This window comes from Equus asinus, chromosome 7, assembly GCF_041296235.1.
Source record: "Equus asinus isolate D_3611 breed Donkey chromosome 7, EquAss-T2T_v2, whole genome shotgun sequence".
NCBI lineage: Eukaryota > Metazoa > Chordata > Mammalia > Perissodactyla > Equidae > Equus > Equus asinus.
The window spans coordinates 88,723,904-88,745,237 of record NC_091796.1 but is presented as its reverse complement, the minus strand read 5'-3'; the positions used below and the strand labels follow the sequence as shown (position 1 = coordinate 88,745,237).

At 38.1% G+C, this 21,334-nt stretch overlaps 1 protein-coding gene across 3 annotated transcripts in view; it reads right to left on the bottom strand.

Moving 5' to 3' along the window:
• The window catches only part of TSHR (thyroid stimulating hormone receptor), a 155,689-nt gene that overhangs the window by 25,336 nt on the left and 109,019 nt on the right, over positions 1 to 21,334 (bottom strand). For all 3 annotated transcript variants that reach the window (XM_070514150.1, XM_070514151.1, XM_014846747.3), the window contains 2 exons: positions 19,035 to 19,103; positions 7,657 to 7,734 (listed from right to left, as the gene is read on the bottom strand). In XM_070514150.1, coding sequence (XP_070370251.1) covers positions 7,657 to 7,734; positions 19,035 to 19,103 — 147 coding nt within the window. The remainder of the gene's footprint in view (positions 1 to 7,656; positions 7,735 to 19,034; positions 19,104 to 21,334) is intronic.

Genomic DNA, 21,334 nt, shown 5'->3' with positions numbered 1-21,334 from the left:
TTCTCAGTCTGCCTTATTTCGCTTAGCATAATTCCCTCTAGGTCCTTCCATGTTATTGCAAATGGGATGAATTTGTCTTTTTTTCTGGCTGAGTAGTATTCCATTGTATATGTATACCACATCTTCTTTATGCAATCATCAGTTGATGGGCACTTGGATTGTTTCCATGTCTTGGCTAGTGTGAATAGTGCTGCAATGAACATAGGGGTGCGTATGTTACTTTGGATTGTTGATTTCAAATTGTTTGGGTAGATACCCAGTAGTGGGATAGCTGGGTCATATGGTAGTTCTATTTTTAGTTTTCTGAGGAATCTCCATACTGTTTTCCACAATGGTTGCACCAGTTTGCATTCCTACCAGCAGTGTGTGAGGGTTCCCTTCTCTCCACACCCTCTCCAACATTTGTTATTTTTAGTCTTAGCGATTACAACCATTTTAACAGGCATAAGGTGGTATCTTAGTGTAGTTTTGATTTGCGTTTCCCTGATGGTTAGTGATGTTGAACATCTTTTCCTGTGTTTATTGACCATCTGTATATCTTCTTTGGAAAAATGTCCGTTCATCTCCTCTGCCTACTTTTTGATTGGGTTGTTTGCTTTTTTATAGTTCATTTGCAACCACTTTCAACTTTTGATATCCTTTCCATAACTGTAAATATTTCTTGATTTATTGGTTTTCAATTGACACCCTCAGGACTGACTCCCTATTATAGAAGATAAGGATTTAGTAGTCTTCATTACCCCAAACATACATCCTCCTGACACCTCCTCGACTCTCCTGAAATACTTTTAGGACATATTTAGTTAAACCCATATTTAGTACTTTGGTTATCACCATTCTTCACATTGTGATTTCCTTTCTTACGGAACTTTTTTTGCTTCTTCATGAAATGTCTGTCTCTCTTTTTTTATTTACATATCTTGGTTTGAATGGACCTCTTGCTAAGTCTTGCCACATGCTTTACAGTTCTGTAGAACACCTCTCAAGCCAGTTTTTCATACAGTCAATCATGTCAGATAATCTATCAGTCCCTTTTTATTTCTAGAACTTTCTCTTGAAGCCCTCCTTCAGCTCTGATGTAGATGTCTTAGTCTCGAGATTCCCAGGACTTCCCTTTTTCGTCATCCTGGGAATTCCATTTGCTTCTTTCCAGTGTAGATCTTTGTTTCTGAATTCCTCATTTTTCTCTTTCTTGGTCTATCTCCAAGAAAAGGTGAATGGGAAATCACGTTTTTGAGATTTTGCATGACTGGGAATGTCTTTATTTTACCTTCATCCTAGATAGATTGGAAATCACTTTCCCTCAAAACTAGGAGGATGTACTTTATCATCTTCTGTCTCTCAGTGTTACTGCTAAGAGGACTGATGGCATTCACAGGACTCCAGCCTTCATGAGTAACATGATTTTTCTCTTTAGAAGGTTCTAGAATATTCTCTTTATCACAGTTTCCATATCTTATGATGTACTTCCATGAGCTTCTTTTCATTTATGTGAGTTCTTTGTGGGAATTTTTATTCTAAAAACTCATTTCCTTCATATATAGGAAATCTTCTCCCACAATTTTCTTTTTTGTTTTATTTGCTCCTCCTAAAACTTTGTTACTTGGATGTTGGACCACCTAGTTTGAACTTCTAATTTTCTTATCTTTTCTCTCCTCTATTCCATCTTTTTTTGTGTGTTTTCTTTTCTGGGAAATGTTTTCCACTATATTTTTGAAAATTTCCTAATTTTTTTTGTTTAAGCTATCATATTTTTAATTTCCAAGAGTTCTTTCTTTTCTCTGCAGCTTGATTGAGATATAATTGATATATAACATTGTGTAAGTTTAAGGTGTACAATGTGATGATTTGCTATATGTATATATTGTGAAATGATTAACACAATAAGGTTAGTTAACACATCCATCACCTCACATAGTTACTGCTGCTTCTTTTTTTTGGTGGTGAGAACATTTAAGATCTACTCTCCTAGCAACTTTCAGGTATACAGTACAATATTATCAACTATAGTCACCATGCTGTACATTAGATCCACAGAACTTATTCATCTTATAACTGGAATTTTTGTACTCTTTGACTAACATTTCTCCATTTCCCCAAACCCCCAGACCCTGGAAACCACCAATCTACTCCGTTTCTATGAGTTTGGCTTTTTAGGTTCCTCATATAAGTGAGACCATACAGCATTTGTCTTTTGTTGCCTAACTTATTTCACTTAGCATACTGTCCTTAAGATTCAGCCATGTTGTCGCAAATGGCAGGATTTCTCATGGCTGAATAATATTTTCTTTATCTTTTTTCTTTATCCATGTTTTTCTTTGTCCATACATTCATCAAATGAACACTCAGGTTGTTTCCATGCCTTAGTTATTGTGAATAATGCTGCAATGAACATGGGAGTGTGGATACCTCTTCAAGATAAATGGTTTCTTTCCTTTGGATAAATACCCAGAAGTGGAATTGCTGGATCATAGGGTAGTTTTAATTTTAATTTTTTAAGGAACTTCCATATCGTTTTCTATAATGGCTGTGCTAATTTACATTCTAACCAACAGTACACAAGGGTTCCCTTTTCTTCACATCCTTGTCAACACTTGTTTTCTCTTGTCTTTTTGATGCTAGCCATTTTAACAGGTGTGTGGTTTTGATTTGCATTTTCCTGATGATTAGTGAGGTTGAGCACCTTTTCAAGTACCTGTGTGCCATTTGTTTGTCTTCTTTAGTAAAATGTCTATTCAGGTCCTTTGCTCATTTTTAAATTTGATTATTTGGGGAGTATTTTGCTGTTGAGTTGTATGAGTTCCTTGTATATTTTGGATATTAACCCTTTATCAGATATATGATTTGCAAATATTTTCTCCCATTCTGTAAGTTGCCTTTTCATTTTCTTGATGGTTTCCTTTGCTGTGCAGAAGCTTTGTAGTTTGATGTAGTCCCACTTGTTTATCTTTGCTTTTGTTGCTTGTGGTTTTGGTGTCCTACCCAAAAAATCATTGCCAAGATGAATGTCAAGGAGCTTTTTCCCTATGTTTTATTCTAGGAGCCAAGAGCTCTTTCTTGTTTTCTTAATATTCTTATATGAGGAATTATTTTATGGTTGTAAAACATTATCTCTCTGAGGATATTTGTTATAACGTTTTACTAAAGTTTTCTTCTGTTTCTTGTGTTGTCTCTATTCCTTTAAAGTTCTCCTCTCTGTTTTTCATGTCTACAGCTTCCCCCAAAGGTCTGGGGATCCTTGGGTCTGGGGATCTCTATCGTAACTTTCACATCCATACATATCACTGCCTGCTTGGATGTGTACATGTCCCTCAAACTGTTCTTCCCCCTCATACAAACTCCTCCTACAGTCTTCTCTGTTTCAGGAAATGATGATCTCATTTGTCTAGCTGCTCAGGACCAAACCCTGGCTGTTGTCCTTGATTCTTCTCTTTTCCTCATTCCCTATATACATTTATCAGCACATTATGTTGGCTTTACCTTAAAAATACAGTCAGAATATGACTATTTCTTATCATCTCCACTGCTATTACCTTGGTACAAGCTGCTATCATCTCCTGCCTACATTATTTTGATATATTTCTAAGTAATCTTCCTGCTTGGTCCCCTACAGTCTATTCTCAACACAACAGCCAGTGTGACCCTGTTAAAACATAAGTCACATCATGGCACTTCTACGTTCAAAAAGCTCCAGTGGCTCCCCTCTATCTAAGAGCAAATCAAAGATTTCACAATGACCTCTAAGGCCATCCACAAGTTGCTCTCCCCATCCCATTATCTTTTGACTACAACTCCTGCTTTTTTTTTTTTTATTTAGTTCACTCTGCTTGAGCTACAACAGCCTCCTTACTATCCCTCAAACATACCAGGTTTGCCCTCACATTAAGCTCTTTGCACTTGTCTAGAATGTTCTTTCTTCAAATAGCCACATAACTTGCTCCTTTGTGACTTTCAGGTCTTTTCCCAGTTGTCGCCTTCTCAATGAGGCTTTCCCTGACCAGCCTTCCAATGAATGACCTTCTCCTGTTGAAAGCTCCTCATGAAGAGTCTAGAGTTTAGCAAGTGCTTAGTCAATGTTTGCTGTACGTTTTCAAAGGTTGGTGGGAAGAGTTTAATGAAACTGATGGGAACTGGCAGGAATGAAGGAGGAGTGAGGGACTTTCAGGCAGGTGTGATGGCTAAATAAGAATGAAGGTCTGAAACCTGAAGTTTAGAAATCATTTGTATTCTCGTAATATTTGAGAGCAAATGATTTAACCAAAGGAGAAGATATAGAGGAGATAGAGCCAACACCCAGGACTGAGCCCCATTGAAATACTGGGGCAGGGAGTTCTAGAGAGAAATCAGGAAGAGTGATCAGAGCGGTTAAGAAAGACAAGAATAATGAAGTGTCAAGAGACAGGAAGAAGTGGAGGTAATCATAATATTTAACATTACTAAGCAGATACTCAGTGCTTTAGATTTATTTTCTTATTTTAGCTTCACTACTTCTAGTTACTGTGTTTTGACAAATAAGAAAACTGAGGCTTGGGTCTCACAATTAGAGATGGAGCCAGGAATCAACTCCTCCAGGTCTAGCTCCGAATTTAGTCCACTTTTCATAATCGAGCATGCCTCTAGCAAGCAGGAAGGGCATTTTCAAGCAGTTGCACACCTGTCTTAACTTGGTTAGAGAGTCTTGTTAAAAAATCTTACCAAGACTATCAAAACAACTTTTAAGCAGCACAAAAAAATAGGTAGTTTAATTTACCACTTCCAAAGAAGTAGAAATGGACACTCTCCCTTAAGGACAACATGCTATATTATCTTTAAAATGTGACTGCTATTTAAATACTATAGCATTTACCGAAGTGTGATTCAAATATTTATTGTATACTGTATTAATTTCGCAAACATTTGTTAAACTAGTACTGTGTTTCAGCCATTGTAATATGAACTAGAACTGTAGAAATGAAACAGACATAGCCCCTGCTCTCTAGGAGTGCCTAGAGATAAAGGCAGAAACATGTTACTGGTGCCATGAGATGCATACATAGAGGTGGTGGGGAATAGAGGAAGAAATTGTCATCTTTCCCTAAGGAGAAGGAAGGCCAAGAATGACTTCAGAGAGGAGATCTTTACTTGAATGTCAAAATGGTAGTAGTGCTCATCAGACAGATAAGGTTGTGGTAGGGTTTCCAAGCAGTAGGAAAAGCAAGAGTTTAGCACAGCTATATAAGTAGGTTGGAGCAAGAGGGGAGCTAAAATGTTGAATATGGATGGATCATTGGTTAGGGGTGTATAGTGGTGTTAGAGAAAAGTTGAAAATTATAGCAGGGCCTTGTGTACCACACTAAGGTCTTTATCCTGAGGGGAATGGGAGACCAGCATTGGGTTTTAAGATTCTATTTGCATTTGAACACACAGAGCTTTGTGGATGTTGTGGTTAAAGGGACCAAGATGGAAGGCAAGGGGAGATTTGGAGACTTGCCATTTAGACTCATGCTACTCAAAGCGTAGTGCCCATTGGCTGTTTCTTACCAGTTCTTGATAAGGTAAGAAGCTTCTGCTGAAATGTAAGCCAGCTACTTCACTAAGCACTCTGTTTAGTTTGGCCAACTTTGCTCTCATGGGGAGACTTTCTCCACAAAGGAAGTTGTGCTTTGATGTACAATCTGAGACTAGCTCTTCGCCTTGTAAAGGACCCACACTTTGAGTGGTTCTGGTCTACACCACTGATCTTCAAATTCTTTCAATTTTATGTATTTATAAGTAAAAAGTGTTTGAGTATACATTTCTAACATATGTATATTTATGAGCTCTATACACATATTACTGCAATACTACATTATATACATTATAAAACACACTAAGCATATATTTTAAAAGGATAAGATGAAAATAAATAAATAATATCTAAAAAACACTTCACTAAAGTGAAAACAGTGTTATTAAATATACTTCACTAATTTTGAAAATTGTTATTTAACCCTTTCTGATATAGCTGTCCAGATGTCTGCTTCTGGTTCAGTTTATTTTGGTTTTGGTTTCAATGGCTGTCAATTGAAAAAGTTACCTCACAAAGATAAATGGTTCCAAGTGGAATAGGGCAGGCTTGGCTCTACTTATTAAATTAAGATTATCATCTTTCAATCCAATTCAGTAATTAAATGCATGTTTGTATTGAAATTCCTATTCTCGGATGTCAATCAGTTGTTTTTGCAATCTGATCTGAAGGTGCTTCATTTTCATTTTGTACATAATGATTTTAAACCCTTTGCCACTCTTAATTTGAAAGATTTTAAAACAGGTTAAAATTCAATTTCTCATTTTAACAAGACAGGATTTTTATAAGTGACATCCATCCAACATTTTCACCAGGAAAATCACATAACATGGAAATGTTTCCAGATATCTGTTTCTAAAGACTCTTTCCACAGCACAGATTTCTTTAGAAAAGCAACAACTTTCCTTATTTGTTAGTGATATATCACCTTTATCTTGAAGGAGCAGTTAAAGATATCTTTAAAAAATATCTTCCAGGTTAAAAAAAAATCATATAAAAGGTCAATACTTTAAAAAAATTTGTCTTTTTGTAAAAAGAAAAATGCATAATACCTTTAAATACTTTTTCTGAGTTAACAATGAACCCCGTTATGGTACAGTAGATTTTCAGCTTAACTATGTCCTCTTATACGGAGCCTAGGTGTTAAGAAAATAAGGCCATAAACCCACCTCATTGAGTGCATTCAGTCTAAAAGTGAAGTAAAATTGTTAAAAGTGAAGGAGTGAGGATCTTAAGTCCTTGAGACTGGATCACCCACCGTTCCCTTGGGATGCATCCATTCCCTGATACCTGAGGGACAGTGGTCATCTGTATATAAAATATTAGTAAAACTTAATTTATTCTACTTTTTAAAAACATAAGTATAAATAGACCTCTAATTTCTTTTTGCCTTTCCTAATTGTCTTGCGCTTCTCCTGGGGTGTTGTGTTCCACTTTGGCAAGGACTTGAACAGATGCTCAAAGATGAGATTCTAAACTAGGCCAAACCAAGGGGATGGAGAAGACAGTGCTGATAACAAGCCTTGAGGGAGACAGCACTGACAGAACTTGATCACTGACTGCACGTGGAGGTATAAATCAGAGGAAATGCACAAATAGGTACTTTTTTCCATGCTGTTTTTGAAAATGTTTACATCCCATCTTCCCCAATGATGATAAGTTCTTCCAGGTATGAATCGAATTACCATTTACAGTCTTCCTTCTTTGTGCAAGGCAATACATATTCATATACCATTTTCTCTGCAAAGACTGGGGTTCTTTCCACTTATTTGTAGACCTTGTGTCTCAGAATTTTGCCAACAGCAGCTGCTCAAAAATGTCTGTCTTTTTTCCACAAGAGGGCTTCCAAGAACGTCCACACCAAGATGACTGCCTGCTCAAGCATCAGGATGGTGCAGTGGAGCATGGTGCCTTCTGAGTCTCAACGAACAAGGACTGTTTTCTAAGCAGTAGCCTATACAACTTGGCAGAAAAGTACTAGCAAAAGCCTTTATCCAGACAACAACATTCCTTACCCATGAGCGTCAGCTGCTCCTCTTAGTGCCCCCCTTCCAAAAAAAATAAATTAAATTTAAAAAGGACTGAAATATTCTTTTGTATGTCTTACTCACAGCAAGTTTGGTCCACTGTATACTCCTCCAAATGCATCTTTGTCTATAACTGTCAGGTATTTATTCTTGTTCAGGTAACTAGAGAGAGAGAGAAAGAAGATTAGGTGAGATTAAGGAAATTAATACGAATACCAAAATAAAATGTGAGCATGGTCTCCCTAGCTATTAACTGCTTTTTAAGAATTTGGAAAACACCTTACCTTCTTATGGCTGAAGCACTCAAAACATTCTAGGTTTCAATTGTGCAAGGTTTATATACATTAATTACAGCAGAAGTCTTTGAAAGTGAGCCTGTTTATGATCTAGTTTGCATACCTAGATTTTATAAAAGTTGCCTAATTCCCTATCTACCTGGCAAGGCAACTGTATTTTTCAATCCTCTTCAATACCAACTTTGTTTCTCAATATTGAGCAATAGTCAATAGTCCCATTTATTTTTGAAGACTAGGTTTAAATTAGGAATGGAATGAAGTTGGTGAGTGGTGATAGGGACTGTCAGAGATTCACAACTTCTTTTCGAGGCAGGGTTGCCAGATTTAGCAAATAAAATACAGGATGCCCAGGTAAACAATGAATAATTTTTTAGTGTAAGTATTCTGCATACAATTTTTGAAACATTCTTATACTAAAAAGTTATTTGTTGTTTATCTGAAATTCAAATTTAATTGGGCGGCTTGTATTTTCTCTGATAATCCTATTTTAGGGGGACAGGTTACGCAGACAAGATTAGAGTATACCCTTCATGAAGGGGTTTGATGCGCACGTTGATCTTTCCATTTTGAAAACACATTGGGCATTTGAGGGTAAAATATTTTTGAAGCAATTTAAGTCACAAAGTGATTCTGAAACATAAAATTATCTCCAAGTGGATAAAAGCTTCCAAGGACTTTGAAACTGGCTTTTTTCCCCCTAGCTTTTTTAGAGAACAAAAATTACCTAAAAAGAAACAAAGCACATATATATCCTTGTTATAAATGGTCTCAGTTTGCACATGTTTAGATTAACTCAACACATAGCCTAGTCAATTTAAGAGTTCGTAAATGGTCATCTGTTGATAAAAAGTGAATACAGCAGAGAGTTTGAGAGGTCTACTTAGATATGGAAAATGTTTCCATCATTCTATTCATGGCATTTGCTCTTCATAATGGCAAATTCTGAAGGATAATGGTTGATAATAATAGTGTGACGTGAGGACTTGCAGTCAAGATTCTTTCTCTAGAGTCCACAAGAAATGTCTCCTTGGTTAATTGGCTGTTCCTCTCTTTCTCTGAATCTGAGACGGGGAGAGGGAGGGTGGCTTCATTTGGGCTGACCTGAGGGGAAGCATCCTCTGTTGCTGTTCAGAAGGCAAAGGCAGGAACAGTGCTTCCATATGGTTCCTGCCCTTGGCCTCTCCTGGTCCAGCAGCTCTGATCCTCTCCAGTCTTTTGTAGAGAATAGAACTTACTTAGAATAAGAGAGGGCAGCCTTGGAGCCAGAGATGGGTCTTCCTCGGAGCAGTTGGAGGAAGAAGTTTTACCAACCACCAATGAAGTCTCCCCCTCCTGGACAGGATGAGGGATTAACCAAATGACAAATAAGTACTACAACTCCACACAATGAGGTCTCATAAATTGGTATAAATTTTGTAATTTTTTCCCTTTTTTTCTTAAATTGAGGTTGAGAACTACCTATGAATGAATAAAAGAATCAATGCACCTCTCCTCAAAAATAGTGAGGTGGGTGATGCTAAACTTTTAAGGTGACACGTGATTGCTTTAAGGAAAAAATAGGAGAATGAAAGAATAGAAGACTCAACATATGGTGTGGTGGCCAATTGACTTTCTTGATGGCAGTGACAAGGCAACTCGTTAAAAAATGCCATGAGGGGTTGGCTCAGACATGGCCTCCTCAGGCAGCGGCTGGACACCAAGCTTCCAGGGCACTGTTAAATCTGAAATGGAGGGGGTCAGTTAATCTCATATATATATGCAAAGACCCAACTAAGGTGCTATTGCAGCCAATCTGTGCTGTCTGGATGAATGGCTATCATGTAAGGCTCTCAACCACAGACTTCATTTGATCATTGTATGACTCTCCTTGAACCCACTGTGTCCTGGGAATTCCTTTGGTCAGTGGTAGCTAGAACAGGCAAGAGCCACTTTGAAGAAACAACAACTGGAGAGATCTTGATCAGCATGATTTTGTAAAAAGACAACTAAGCTTAGCGTAAATGTTGCATTGGCTTGCGTTTCTTTTTGTATTCTTTGGACCATGCAACTTGCAGATCACATTCTGTTCCCAGTCTGCTGAAAATCAAGTAAGGACTGGTGAGCTCATCTCAGTTTTTCCTCATCTCTGACTGCTGCAAGTGAAAATCGGCTTGCTCTAATCATTAGAAATTATTATAAAACTAAATAATTGCTTGTCCAATTCTGCAGTGTTTTCATCTGATATTCAATACGCCCCCAAGGATAAGGAGGCTGGTTGATAAGCATTGCCGTTTACCAGAAAAGCTGCAGAAGATTTGAAACTGGGAAAGCCAGCCAGAGTCCAGGAGGGGAGAAGGAGGATGGAGAGAGGGCACAGCCAACTTGAACGGAGATGAACTGAGTCTTGGGGGAGGCCGTGCTCTCTAAAACCAACAAGGTAGTTTGGGCACTTTATCTCTTAGAGATAATTAGGTGCTTAAAAATGAAACCATCACTCTGCCTTTAGCAGTTTGGAGGACTGCCTTATTGTCAAAGTTTGTCATAATGCAGGAAGATTTTATCCTTGCGTTCAGATTAAGGATCCTACCTTCCCTCTGAAGGTAGTGGGATGGGATGGAGAAACACATCCACAGAAGCCTTAATATCCAGGAAGAAAGGCTTCCATCAGCCCCATTTATCAAATGTTTACTGGGAATGTCAGTCTAGTTAAACTGATTCCTTGACTGTGACTTATCCTGGTTCCTCTGGAATCCACATTCTCTAAACTAGCTTGGGTAAATCAGTCACAAATCTTGGTAGGCTATATGGGTAACTTACTCCAGACAATTCTTATTTTATAGGGGGTGTGTGATCATTTAAAATATCTCTTGAAAGGATGCTGTGAACTTAAAAGAGAGCAGAAAGTCTTAGAGTTAGAGGTGAAAGGAAAGACTTCTTGAAAGTCAGGATTTCTAAAGTACAAATCCTGGGAAGGACGTATGAGAAAAGAACTGGTATCACCTTAAAAAATAATACAACCAATGCTACATGTTTATGTTCAACACCTTTTCACTGGAGGACTTATGCTCCTTTGAGAACTTAGTGGAAGAAATGAAGTTCGTCCTAGAAAAGATCTGTCAGCTCTTTCAGAGCGGGGAGGGGAATTAAGAAGTCCTGCCCTCATTTTAGTGCCGTGTACCTCACAGTTAAGGAAGAACAATGTGGTCAGAAAAATGAAATCGTCAGGAAAGAGTTGGGGAAGAAGAGCCAATTGATGAACTCATTATTCTAGATAGAATATTATGGCTCACATCCTTCCCCATTGGACTCATTTTTGGCACATAGCAGCCGTTCCGTAAAACATGCTGGATGAATAAATGAAAGTTCAGTTGCTAGGTAACTCGTAGCTGGAGGCACCTTCTATATTATGTTTAGATGAGGAAGTGACCTATGTCAGAGGGAGGAGGATGTCACTGTGGCAAAGAAAGTTGTGGGTGCTGCTGAGCTTTGCTCTCTGGGGGAGTTTTAAGGGACATTTCAGCTCCAAGATGGAGCTGGCTTTGCATCATCTCTGTAGGGGAAACTTGGGCTGTCACCTCTTTATGTTGTGAGACTCTCATGGGAACACTTCTGTGGGGAACCGTGTTTCCCTCTCATAGCTTTGGCTATTTGAAAGATTAAGAGGAAGCCTTGCCCAGCCCTCATTGCTCCATGGAAATCCTTTTGGTAGCAGAAATCAGGACACCTGTCTGTAAACAGTCACAGGTGAGAAAATGCTCAAGTTTTCCAGAGGCAGCAGTAAAAGCCAGCCTTGGAGCATATCCTACAAGCTGTTCAAATACTTACTCCAGGAGAAATAATAGCCTGCTTACTCCTATAATCTTCTCTATCGTCATCTTCCCAGTGCTCCAAGCTGCAGTGTTTTGCTTCTAATCGGCTAATGTGTGATGCTAATTAGCAGATGAATTGTGTTGATTTCTCTGTTCCTAGTGATTAGTGTTTCGGTACGTTCTCAGCACATTAAAATCGTATTTTTTCTCCCTGCCCAAATGTTTACTGTCAGATAGTAGCTAGTTACTGGAGTTTGACAGTAGCAAATACAATACAGAGAATTAGACATTCTAAATAAGCAATATATCCCCACACCAGATTGTGTGGAAAGAGAGGATGGAACAGAGGTTCCAGAGAATGAATCTGTGACTTAACTTGCAACTGAGAGCAGTTCAACTTCTGTTGAGCAAGGGATGCTTGTATTATTATTAATTTCACATCTGAGTGATGACAGTGTGCTTGGTTCCATGTGAAATCACAGGACCACGTGCTTCACACATCTGCCATAATTTTCATGAACTTTTAACTAATTACCCAACTGCTGCTGAGGCATCAGTGCTTGTTCTCAATGTGGAACTTGTCCAACTTGACTGCAATCATACACTAAAGAAGTAGGTCTAAATGAGGTCAAATCTGCTAACTTTAGTAAATTGGCATGAGGTGGATGATGAGGAATAATTGCTCTTTTAGATGACACATTATCTAAATTATAACCTAAAGATATTTGAACATACTTCTGGGGAATTGACCAAATTGCTAACATGCTATGCGCAATCTTTGAGCACTATTAGGATCATTATAAGATACTGATGTGTTACATTAGTTTAAAATCACAATTAGCATTGAGACCAGAGGCAACAGTCCTATGTTAAAATCTCAAAGTGTGAATACTATTTTATTATTACCATGGAAACTTGACCTTTGTTTTCTCTATCTACAGCTCAACCTTTATCTTCCTCTAGTCCCACCGCTCCTTATCATGACCATCATCTTGCTTTTACCTTAGATTTATATATCTTTTACTGAAGTGCTTAAATCTAAGAAAAAATAATTTTCCATCAACTATTAGGATAGAATGATGAACAGACGGAACATTGTTTTATAACAGAAGCAGAGGTTCAAGTTTGGATTCAAAATACTGATGGGGAAAAAAGATCTTTGTTTTCTATTATGATTGGATCTGAACTTTCAAACTGTAAAATATTTTTATCCAGATACTTCTTATCTTTATCCCATGCTGTTTTTTTATTAATGATTTTTTAAACTGAGGGATAAGTGACGTAATATTATATTAGTTTCATGTGTACAACATAATGATCTGATATTTGTATATATTGTGAAATGATCACCACAGTAGGTCTAGTTAACATCAAACACCATACATAGTTACAAAATTTGTGAGTGTGTGTGATGAGGACCTTGTCAGATTTATTCTCTTAGCCACTTTCAAACAAGTGATACGGTATTATTAATGATAGTCACCATGCTGTACATCACATCCCCCCTGATGTATTTATTTTATAACCGGAAGTTTTTACTTTTTGACTTCCTTCACCCATTTCACCCACCCTTCTTCCCCCACCTCTGGCAACTGCTAATCTGTTCTCTGTATCTATGAACTTGGTTTTTTGTTTTGTTTCATTTTTTAAATTCCACATGTGAGATCATATGTATTTGTCTTTCTCTCTCTGACTTATTTCACTTAGCATAATGCCCTCAAGGTCCATCCCTGTTGTTGCAAAAGGCAAGATTTCATTCTTCTTAATGGCTGAATAGTATTCCATTGTGTGTGTGTGTGTCTGCGTGTATACATATATATATACACACACACACACACACCACATTTTCTTTACCCATTTACCATAGATTAACACTTAGGTTGCTTCCATATCTTGGCTATTGTAAATAATGCTGCAATGAATATACATCATTTCATTGTATGAGTGTACATATCTTTTCAAATTAATGTTTTTATTTTCTTTGGATAAATACCGAGAAGTAGAATTGCTGGATCATATGGTAGTTCTATTTTTAATTTTTTGAGTAGTCTCCATCCTGTTCTTCATGGTGGCTGCACCAATTTACATTCCCACTAACAATGCACAAGTGTTCCCTTTTGTCCACATCCTTGCCAACACTTGTTCTTTCTTATCTTTTTGATAATAGCTATCCCAGTGAGGTGATATCTCATTGTGGTTTCGCTTTGCATTTTCCTGATGATTAGTGATGTTGAGCATCTTTTCATGTACCTGTTGGCCATTTGTATGTCTTCTTTGGAAAAATGTTTATTCACATCCTCTTCCCATTTTTTAATCGGATTGTTTGCTTTTTGGTACTGAGTTGTATGAGTTCTTTTTATATTTTGGATATTAACTGGTTATCAGATACCATGCTTGCCCTTTACCAGGAATTAGGAGAAATACAACACATATTTCATCACACAATGGTCATCCTCATGTAATACCTTCGTCTAGACCAGAGATCCACATACTATCACCGTTGGTCAAATCCTGCTTGCCACTTGTTTTTTGTAAATAAAGTTTTACTGGAACACAGCCATACTCATTTGTTATGCATTGTCTGTGGCTGCTTTCACACTACAATGGCAGAGTTGAATAACTGCAAAGATCCTATGGCCCACAAAGCCCAAAATATTTGCTATCTGGTCCTTTCTAGAAAAAATTTGCTGATCTCTAATCTAGACTATTAAAAATCAAGAAGCAAATGATTCTCACTTAAGAAATATTTCCCACATTTGTTAAACTCTTCCAAATAACTTTAATATTTTACATAAAAATATCAAGAAAGTATAGTGAAAATGGTGCACTGATTTCTTTCCTGTATTTCAAGGATAGTTACAGTGACTAGAACAGACTATAATTCAGGGAACCAGTGAAGTAAAATCCATTGTCTGCAACAGAATAACTCTGCCATGAGCTGAGCCTTTCACAGAACCCATGGTATGGTCTGAGAAGAAAGTTGGTGGGAAGGTAGAGAGAGTCTCCTTACATAATCTTTTCATAGGTTTAATTTCAGAAGAGCACTAGGTGATCTGAAACTCTTATTAACTTTTTGATTCTCCACAGGCCACCTCTAGAACAAACCTTGTTAAATTTAACTGCCTCCCAACAAGGTGGTGTATTAAAAGATTCTTTTGATTAGCATTCCCCAAAAAGTGTTCTGTGGAACACCATCTCAGAGAGAGGCTCCTGGAACCAAGAGCTCCCTGGGAAACTCTGCACGCTATATCCCCCTCTTGGATACTAGTAATTCAGATTGTTCTATTAAAAGACCAGAGAAGTCCACCTGTATACCTTTGTTTAACTTTCTAAGGTCACGAATAGCTTTTAAAGAGTAACACCCATTAACTTGCCATGGAAAGAGAGTTCAAGGAACATAATTTGGGAAATGCTTTCTCGCCCATCTCTTCTCTTACCACAGAAGCTGGGGAGAAGCCGGGATAGAAATTATTATTCCCTTGTTAGTTTTTCCATCTTTTCAATAGAAAATGTCTCTAAACTCCTTTGATAATCTGTGGCTGATTTTATGACCAAAGCCCTAAAATAATCGGCTACTAGAGTTACACTGAGATCCACTTAGCACAGTAGTCTCCTGATTACAGAGATTCACTTTGGAAATCTCTTGAAGTCTTTGTGGAGCTCTCTAAACATGACCAAAAGGCCAATTATGAGCAGCTGTGAGATGTTTGAAGCAAGATAGCAAACACGGCCTAACTTCACCCCCAGTTCTTTGAATTTAATCACATTTTACCATCCCATGCTTTCCATCAAGGTGTCCCCCGATCAGAGCTCATTTGGAAGCTTACTGAGCTGGTGACCTTGCTGCATCAGTAAAGTCAGGTTCTCACTGACAATGAGACCGTTGCTTGGTCTGATTGTTCCCTGAAACTTCTACTGGTTGTGCCTTGAGTCTTGAGTGGCCTCCTTTCTCTCACATGAGTCCACTCTTCCCAGCTGCAAGATATTTTAGCTTCTGTATTTTGTGCCTTTAATAGACTGAGCTAAGAGTGCAAACATTCTCCTGGGCTAGGAAAGAGGCAATAGTGGGCAGAGGAGTTGGGTGTCCAAGCCTTGGTGGTGGGTGGTAAGTCAGCAACAATGAATCCCAGCAGGGCACAGGGAAAAGAGTCTTGAACCAGGGGATCCAGGCCCAGCTTTGGCTTGGCCACTTGATAGCTCTATCAAATTTTAAAAGCCACGTTAAAAAAAAACAAAGCCACGTGTTCACTTCGGGCTTCATTCCGCTCATAGGTAAAATGTAACTATTGGACAAGAAGCTTGATAACAGCAGCAGTTCTTGACTTTTCCTTTACATCGGATTCACAGGGGGAAATTTTTAAATCCCCATGCTCTGGTACACTCAGACCAATTAAACCAGAAGGTCTGGTGGTAACACCTAGGCATCAGTGCCTCCAAATCTCTTCAAGTGATTCCAACTTGCAGCCAATATTGAGAACCATGCTCTGGAGACCTTAAAGTCTGAATTTTATACTCAAAGTCTCTGTCAAAAAATGATAACTGAGAGTGATGGAGGGTGATATCTTCCAATGCCTAAATATGGCAGGATAAAGAAGCAAATAATTTAAAGCATAGATCCTAATCTTTGGCTTTAAAATCTTTTGCTTGTGCAAAAATAAAAGTTTTAGAAGTGAATTATCCTATATCTAATGTTGGTTTCTGGTCCTTTGTAGTTTTGATTCAGGCAAGAATCAGCAGGACACACCGAATTTAGAAGCTCTGAATCAGCTCTGGTTGAAAGTTGCTTTATTGTCCCTTCCACTGCCCTTGCTAATGTGGTTCTCTGTTGTCTTAATGTTAACATCTTGACACCCTCAGTGTCTAGAACAGTGTGACAGTCTTCTGAAATCTTTATACCTGAATATCTACAAACTGTCTTAGTTATTTTAAGAAGTCCCCATTCCCTACTTCATTCATTGAAAATTTGAATTGGGAAGATCATGTCCCTAAGGGTCATGGCTTGCTAGGAATAGTGAATCAAAGAGGAAAAAGTTTGGTTAGATTTATGTAATATTAAAATCGAATGCTAATCATTTAAAAGACACGATAAATCTAGGGAAAATCAAGCTTATTTCTCCAAGCAGGGAGGCCAATGTTATTGGCTATTTAATGTTTTCAGATATTTTCAATCTGAAATACATATTTGGATTAGGTACATTTCTCCCTAATGTACATTGACCCTTAATATTGCTGCCCTCAAGTTGACCCCACTTGAATGTGTGTTCAGTGTGGGCAGGCAGCACATTGCTCCCATTCATCTTTGTATCACCAGTGAATAGCACGGTACCTGGCTCATTGTAGGTGTTCAATAAATATATTGAAAAATAAATGAAGGATGGTGTGAGATTTCTGTGATAATGTTAATACGGAAGTAGGGTCTTTCCAATACTGTAAAGAAATTTGATGTAGAAGTATTCATGTTACGTTATTGAATCTTTTTTAGACTTCCTGTATAATTATATATTTTAGAAAATGACTACTATCAGCCTGAATGAGCCCACAACTAGACAATCTAGAAAAAGGTACTCCAACTTTTCATTTGATAAAGACTACTGGGAACCCAAAGCCTGGAAAAGAGTGAGACCTCATTTCAAAAGGAACTGAGAAAGCCATGCTTAGGTATAATGACTTGAAAACTTATTAGCATTTATTCTTTAAAAATAGAATAACATCAGAACCTACTACCTAATCCCGGAACCAGAGCATCATTTAATCTACATGTGTGTTTTTTCGCATCCAGGGCCCCTGCACATGGTTGTGCAGGTTATTTACCTCACCCTGCTAAAGCGTGGTCAATGGACAAGCAGCATCAGCATCTCCTGGGAGCTTGTTAGAAATGCAGAATCTGGGGCTCACCCCAGATCTACTTAATCAGATTCTGCATTGTAAATCTAAAAAAACAAATTTTGAGAAGCACCGTACGTCACAACAGATCTAGAACCATGGACCTTCAGATTTTGCAATAATCATTTCTGGAATATAAAATGACTATGTATTAAATGTTTAAAGGGGAAAAAAAGATGGAATCACAAAAACATGAGTAAGCAACAAGATTGTCAAAAATGAGCAAGCAAATTTTTTTAAAAGCAAATAGAAGTTCTAGAATTGAAAAATAATAATTGTTATTTAAAAAATACTCAATAAAGTGTTATAAAGCAAATCAAATACAAATCTGTGGTTTGTTGCTTCAGCTGACTCTTACCCATGGTGGTTTTTTCTTCTCCTGTGTGTCATTTTTGACCGTGAGCTCATATTTGATTGATCTTAATCTTTAAAAAATCTGGGAGCCTGCACTGGGATTCTTTCCTCCGTCGACGTTTGCATGTATTTCTGCCAGGAGTCAGGAGGTACTACTAGCATAGTACCACTCCAGCTCTCGTCCAGGTTCCCTGGATTAATCCAGGAGTCTCAGGTCTCCATCACTTCGCCTGCCTTCTCACTATGCTAAAGCCTGGTCTCCTGGCACCACTGATGTTCGCAGCTGCCCCTGTGGGAACTCCACCCTCTGTAAGCACCCACCACTTTGTTTTCAGCTCCTTGTTTGTTATTTTGTTTTATTTCCCTCTCTTGGAGCTATGGCATAAAATGTATTTTTTTAAATGTATGATCTAGTTGTTTGTAGTAGGAGGGCCCTACAAATTAACTGGTCCACCATGGTGTGAGAAGTAGACTTGACTAAAGCTATTTTTCAGTTATTAGATATTAGGTTAAAAGGTACACCAGGATGGCTGAACCAGTCCACAAGCTCTTAGACACACTTATGCCCTGGTGTAGATACTGGGACCACAAACGCGTAATTGAAAAGCACAACAAAGACAGAAACCCGTGTCAATGGCTATCTGTTTGCCAACCTCTTCCTCCTGGCATTACTTATTTAGGGGGAAGGCAAAAGTTGGATATGGCTTCTCAGCTATTTCTGAGTGAATCAAATATCAACTGACAGCTTTCCTGAAAATGTGTCAGAAAAAAGCTAAAAGAAAAACCTTACTTTCTGAACAGCTTTGAAGTTAATTAAAGACACATTTTTACTTCATATACATAGTAGAAGAATATTTACATACACAAGCTCCTACAAGCTAACTGAAGGTAACACCGTGGTTCTCCATTTTATTGAGAAAAAAAACTTTGGGATTTAGAATTGGAGTTAATGAAATGTCCACTAAGTTGGCTCTTGCCAAGTTCCTTAACATCATCCTCAAGTCTTGGTCATACTAACTCTGGGGTTGAGGAATGCTCTGGTAGAACCTATCTCTAGCAGAATTCTGACTCAGTGGATGGTCTTTCTTGGCAGTGGGAGTGTGGGAGAGGATTGCGGTTTCCATAACTACCCTTGACTTACACAGCATCCAGCTTTGTCCCATTGAAAGCATGTCCTTGGATTGAAGTAAAGCCATTGTTGTATAGTTTCCTACAATCAACAGAGAGAGGAGAAATCAGTGACCTATAAGAGGTGGTGCTGGCCTTCTTCTGAAGGTTGGACTTCATTTCTTCAGTGTCAGAAATGGGAACAAATGTTCTCAGGTCCCACATACAAGCTCCACAAGAAAACTTCACAATATGTCTTGTTTGGGACATAGGATAGTATTTCCCAGTTTGAATCCCCACTCCCCAGACTTAGCTCCTAGTAACTTTAAGCTGTTTCTCAGAAGCAGATTCACTCTGAGGAACAAAGATTTACCACCATTAAGGACTTTTAAAAAACGTTCCACATGTACTCAAAAAACAGGGATTTCAGGTAATAGTTAACCCAAAATCAACAATGGAGGAATAACTGTAGCTCCTTAAGATGAACACTTTAAAAGACATTATTCACATGAATGCATAGGTTTTATATTTTTCTACTTAAAATGTTATTTCACATTGTATTTTATCCATATTTTTATCCTCAAGGCTTATCATAGATTAAATCCTTAATGCTTCTGGGTTGAATTAAATTGAACTTCCAAGACAAATCTAAGAAAGTAGATAGACCAGGCCCTTTTGTGGAAATTTTAATGTTTTAACTTGTTGCTGTTTCTGCAACTAACTCATTCATACAATGATTCCAGAATGAAGTATCTCCTTTATTTCCTAGTCAAGTTACTGAGACTGAGATGTGGAGGTGACGTCTCAAAGCCACCTTGATGCAGAGCTGTTGGGAATCAGGATTTCTGACCTCAAAAGAGATTTTTCCCACCCACCAAAAGCATATGGCATTTCGGCAGGAGAAGAAGCCCCAGCCATGGGAACTTATGGAAATGTATGGGAGTTATTGGGGGCTACTGGCAAGAGATAAGAGAAGGCAGCCACGACCACAATCAGGCACGGCTAGTGGCAATTGTAGAGGAACTCTGAAAGCCACCTAGTTCACCACCTGTGAACTCTGGTAATGCATTAAGAAGCACACAAGAGACTTTAGATGATCCCGAGAATTTCTCAACTTCTATTATCCTCAGTTTCCTTATCTGTAAAAATATGATAAATGTTTAACACAGTGAGGGACACTTATGAGACAACTGTGTTAAAAGGAGTACACTGAAAATTGAATTTATCCTATGTAGTTGCAGAGAACTGAGAGGTAATGTTTGTTTGTTTTTGGTTTTGCTTTGTTTTAAATAATTACACAATGAGTTTAATTCCAGCTACTAAGGTGTCCTGGGGGAGGATTGCAATGCACAGTGATGCTAGGCCCAGAGGCTGGGAAACTCTGCTGGAAAAGTTAATTTTTCCTGAACTAGAGTTCTTTCATGAAGATGTGAGAATTATACATTTGGTATTTCTATTTTCCCAAACTCTGTTGAGAGTCTTAGACAATAAAAATTTTCTTTGTTGGAATTACATTTCAGAGATTAAATAAAACTCTTATTGGACAAGTAGGCCTTAAAAAGGGAAAACAGTAAAGGAAGAAAAAAACAGCGAAGAAAGAAAGAAAAAGGATTGCAAACTTTAATTCAAACTATCCTACCAGGAATATGGATACAAATTCTGCTGTTGGACACATATCCTTTCATGTTTCTAGCTTTTTGAGCATGAGCTTCAAAGAAGCAAGAACTTTTTCAGGAATGTTGAAATAAACATCTGAAAAGACAATGGATAACCCATGCCATTCCCACCTCCAGATTTCTGGAAATATGAGGTTCCTTCACTCAGATGTTTATCAGATGCCTCCTGGGCCCCATGCTAGGTGTGGGACAACGAGCAGCTCTCACCTGAGAGGTCTATTTGGGATATGGGGTCCTTAGAAAAATATGCCGAAAAGTGAAGGTAATATTCTGTAAAGAAACTGAGAATGGGGTTTATGTACAATGAGTGATAAATGGCACAATGGAAACCCTTACAGAGGAGGTAAATGGCCTTGAGGTTTGGGACTGAGCAGGCTAAGACCCAGGTCTTTGTTGTATTGTCAAATGAAATGATGGCTGAGAAGGAGTCTTTGTCTTTTCAAGAGAGCTCTCCCCAGGGTTCCAGGAGAAAAATGAACTGAAATGCTTTGCTGTAGTTAGAGTCCCAGAGGTTGCAATAGCTTCAGACGGCCTAGACTGACAGACTTAGAATGGCATGGAAATAGCCCCGGAGAAGAATTATGTGGAAGCTTGGATGACTTTTGCTGGGGAATAATTCACTCAGGTTTGTATATGATAAAGAACCCCTGGACTGTAG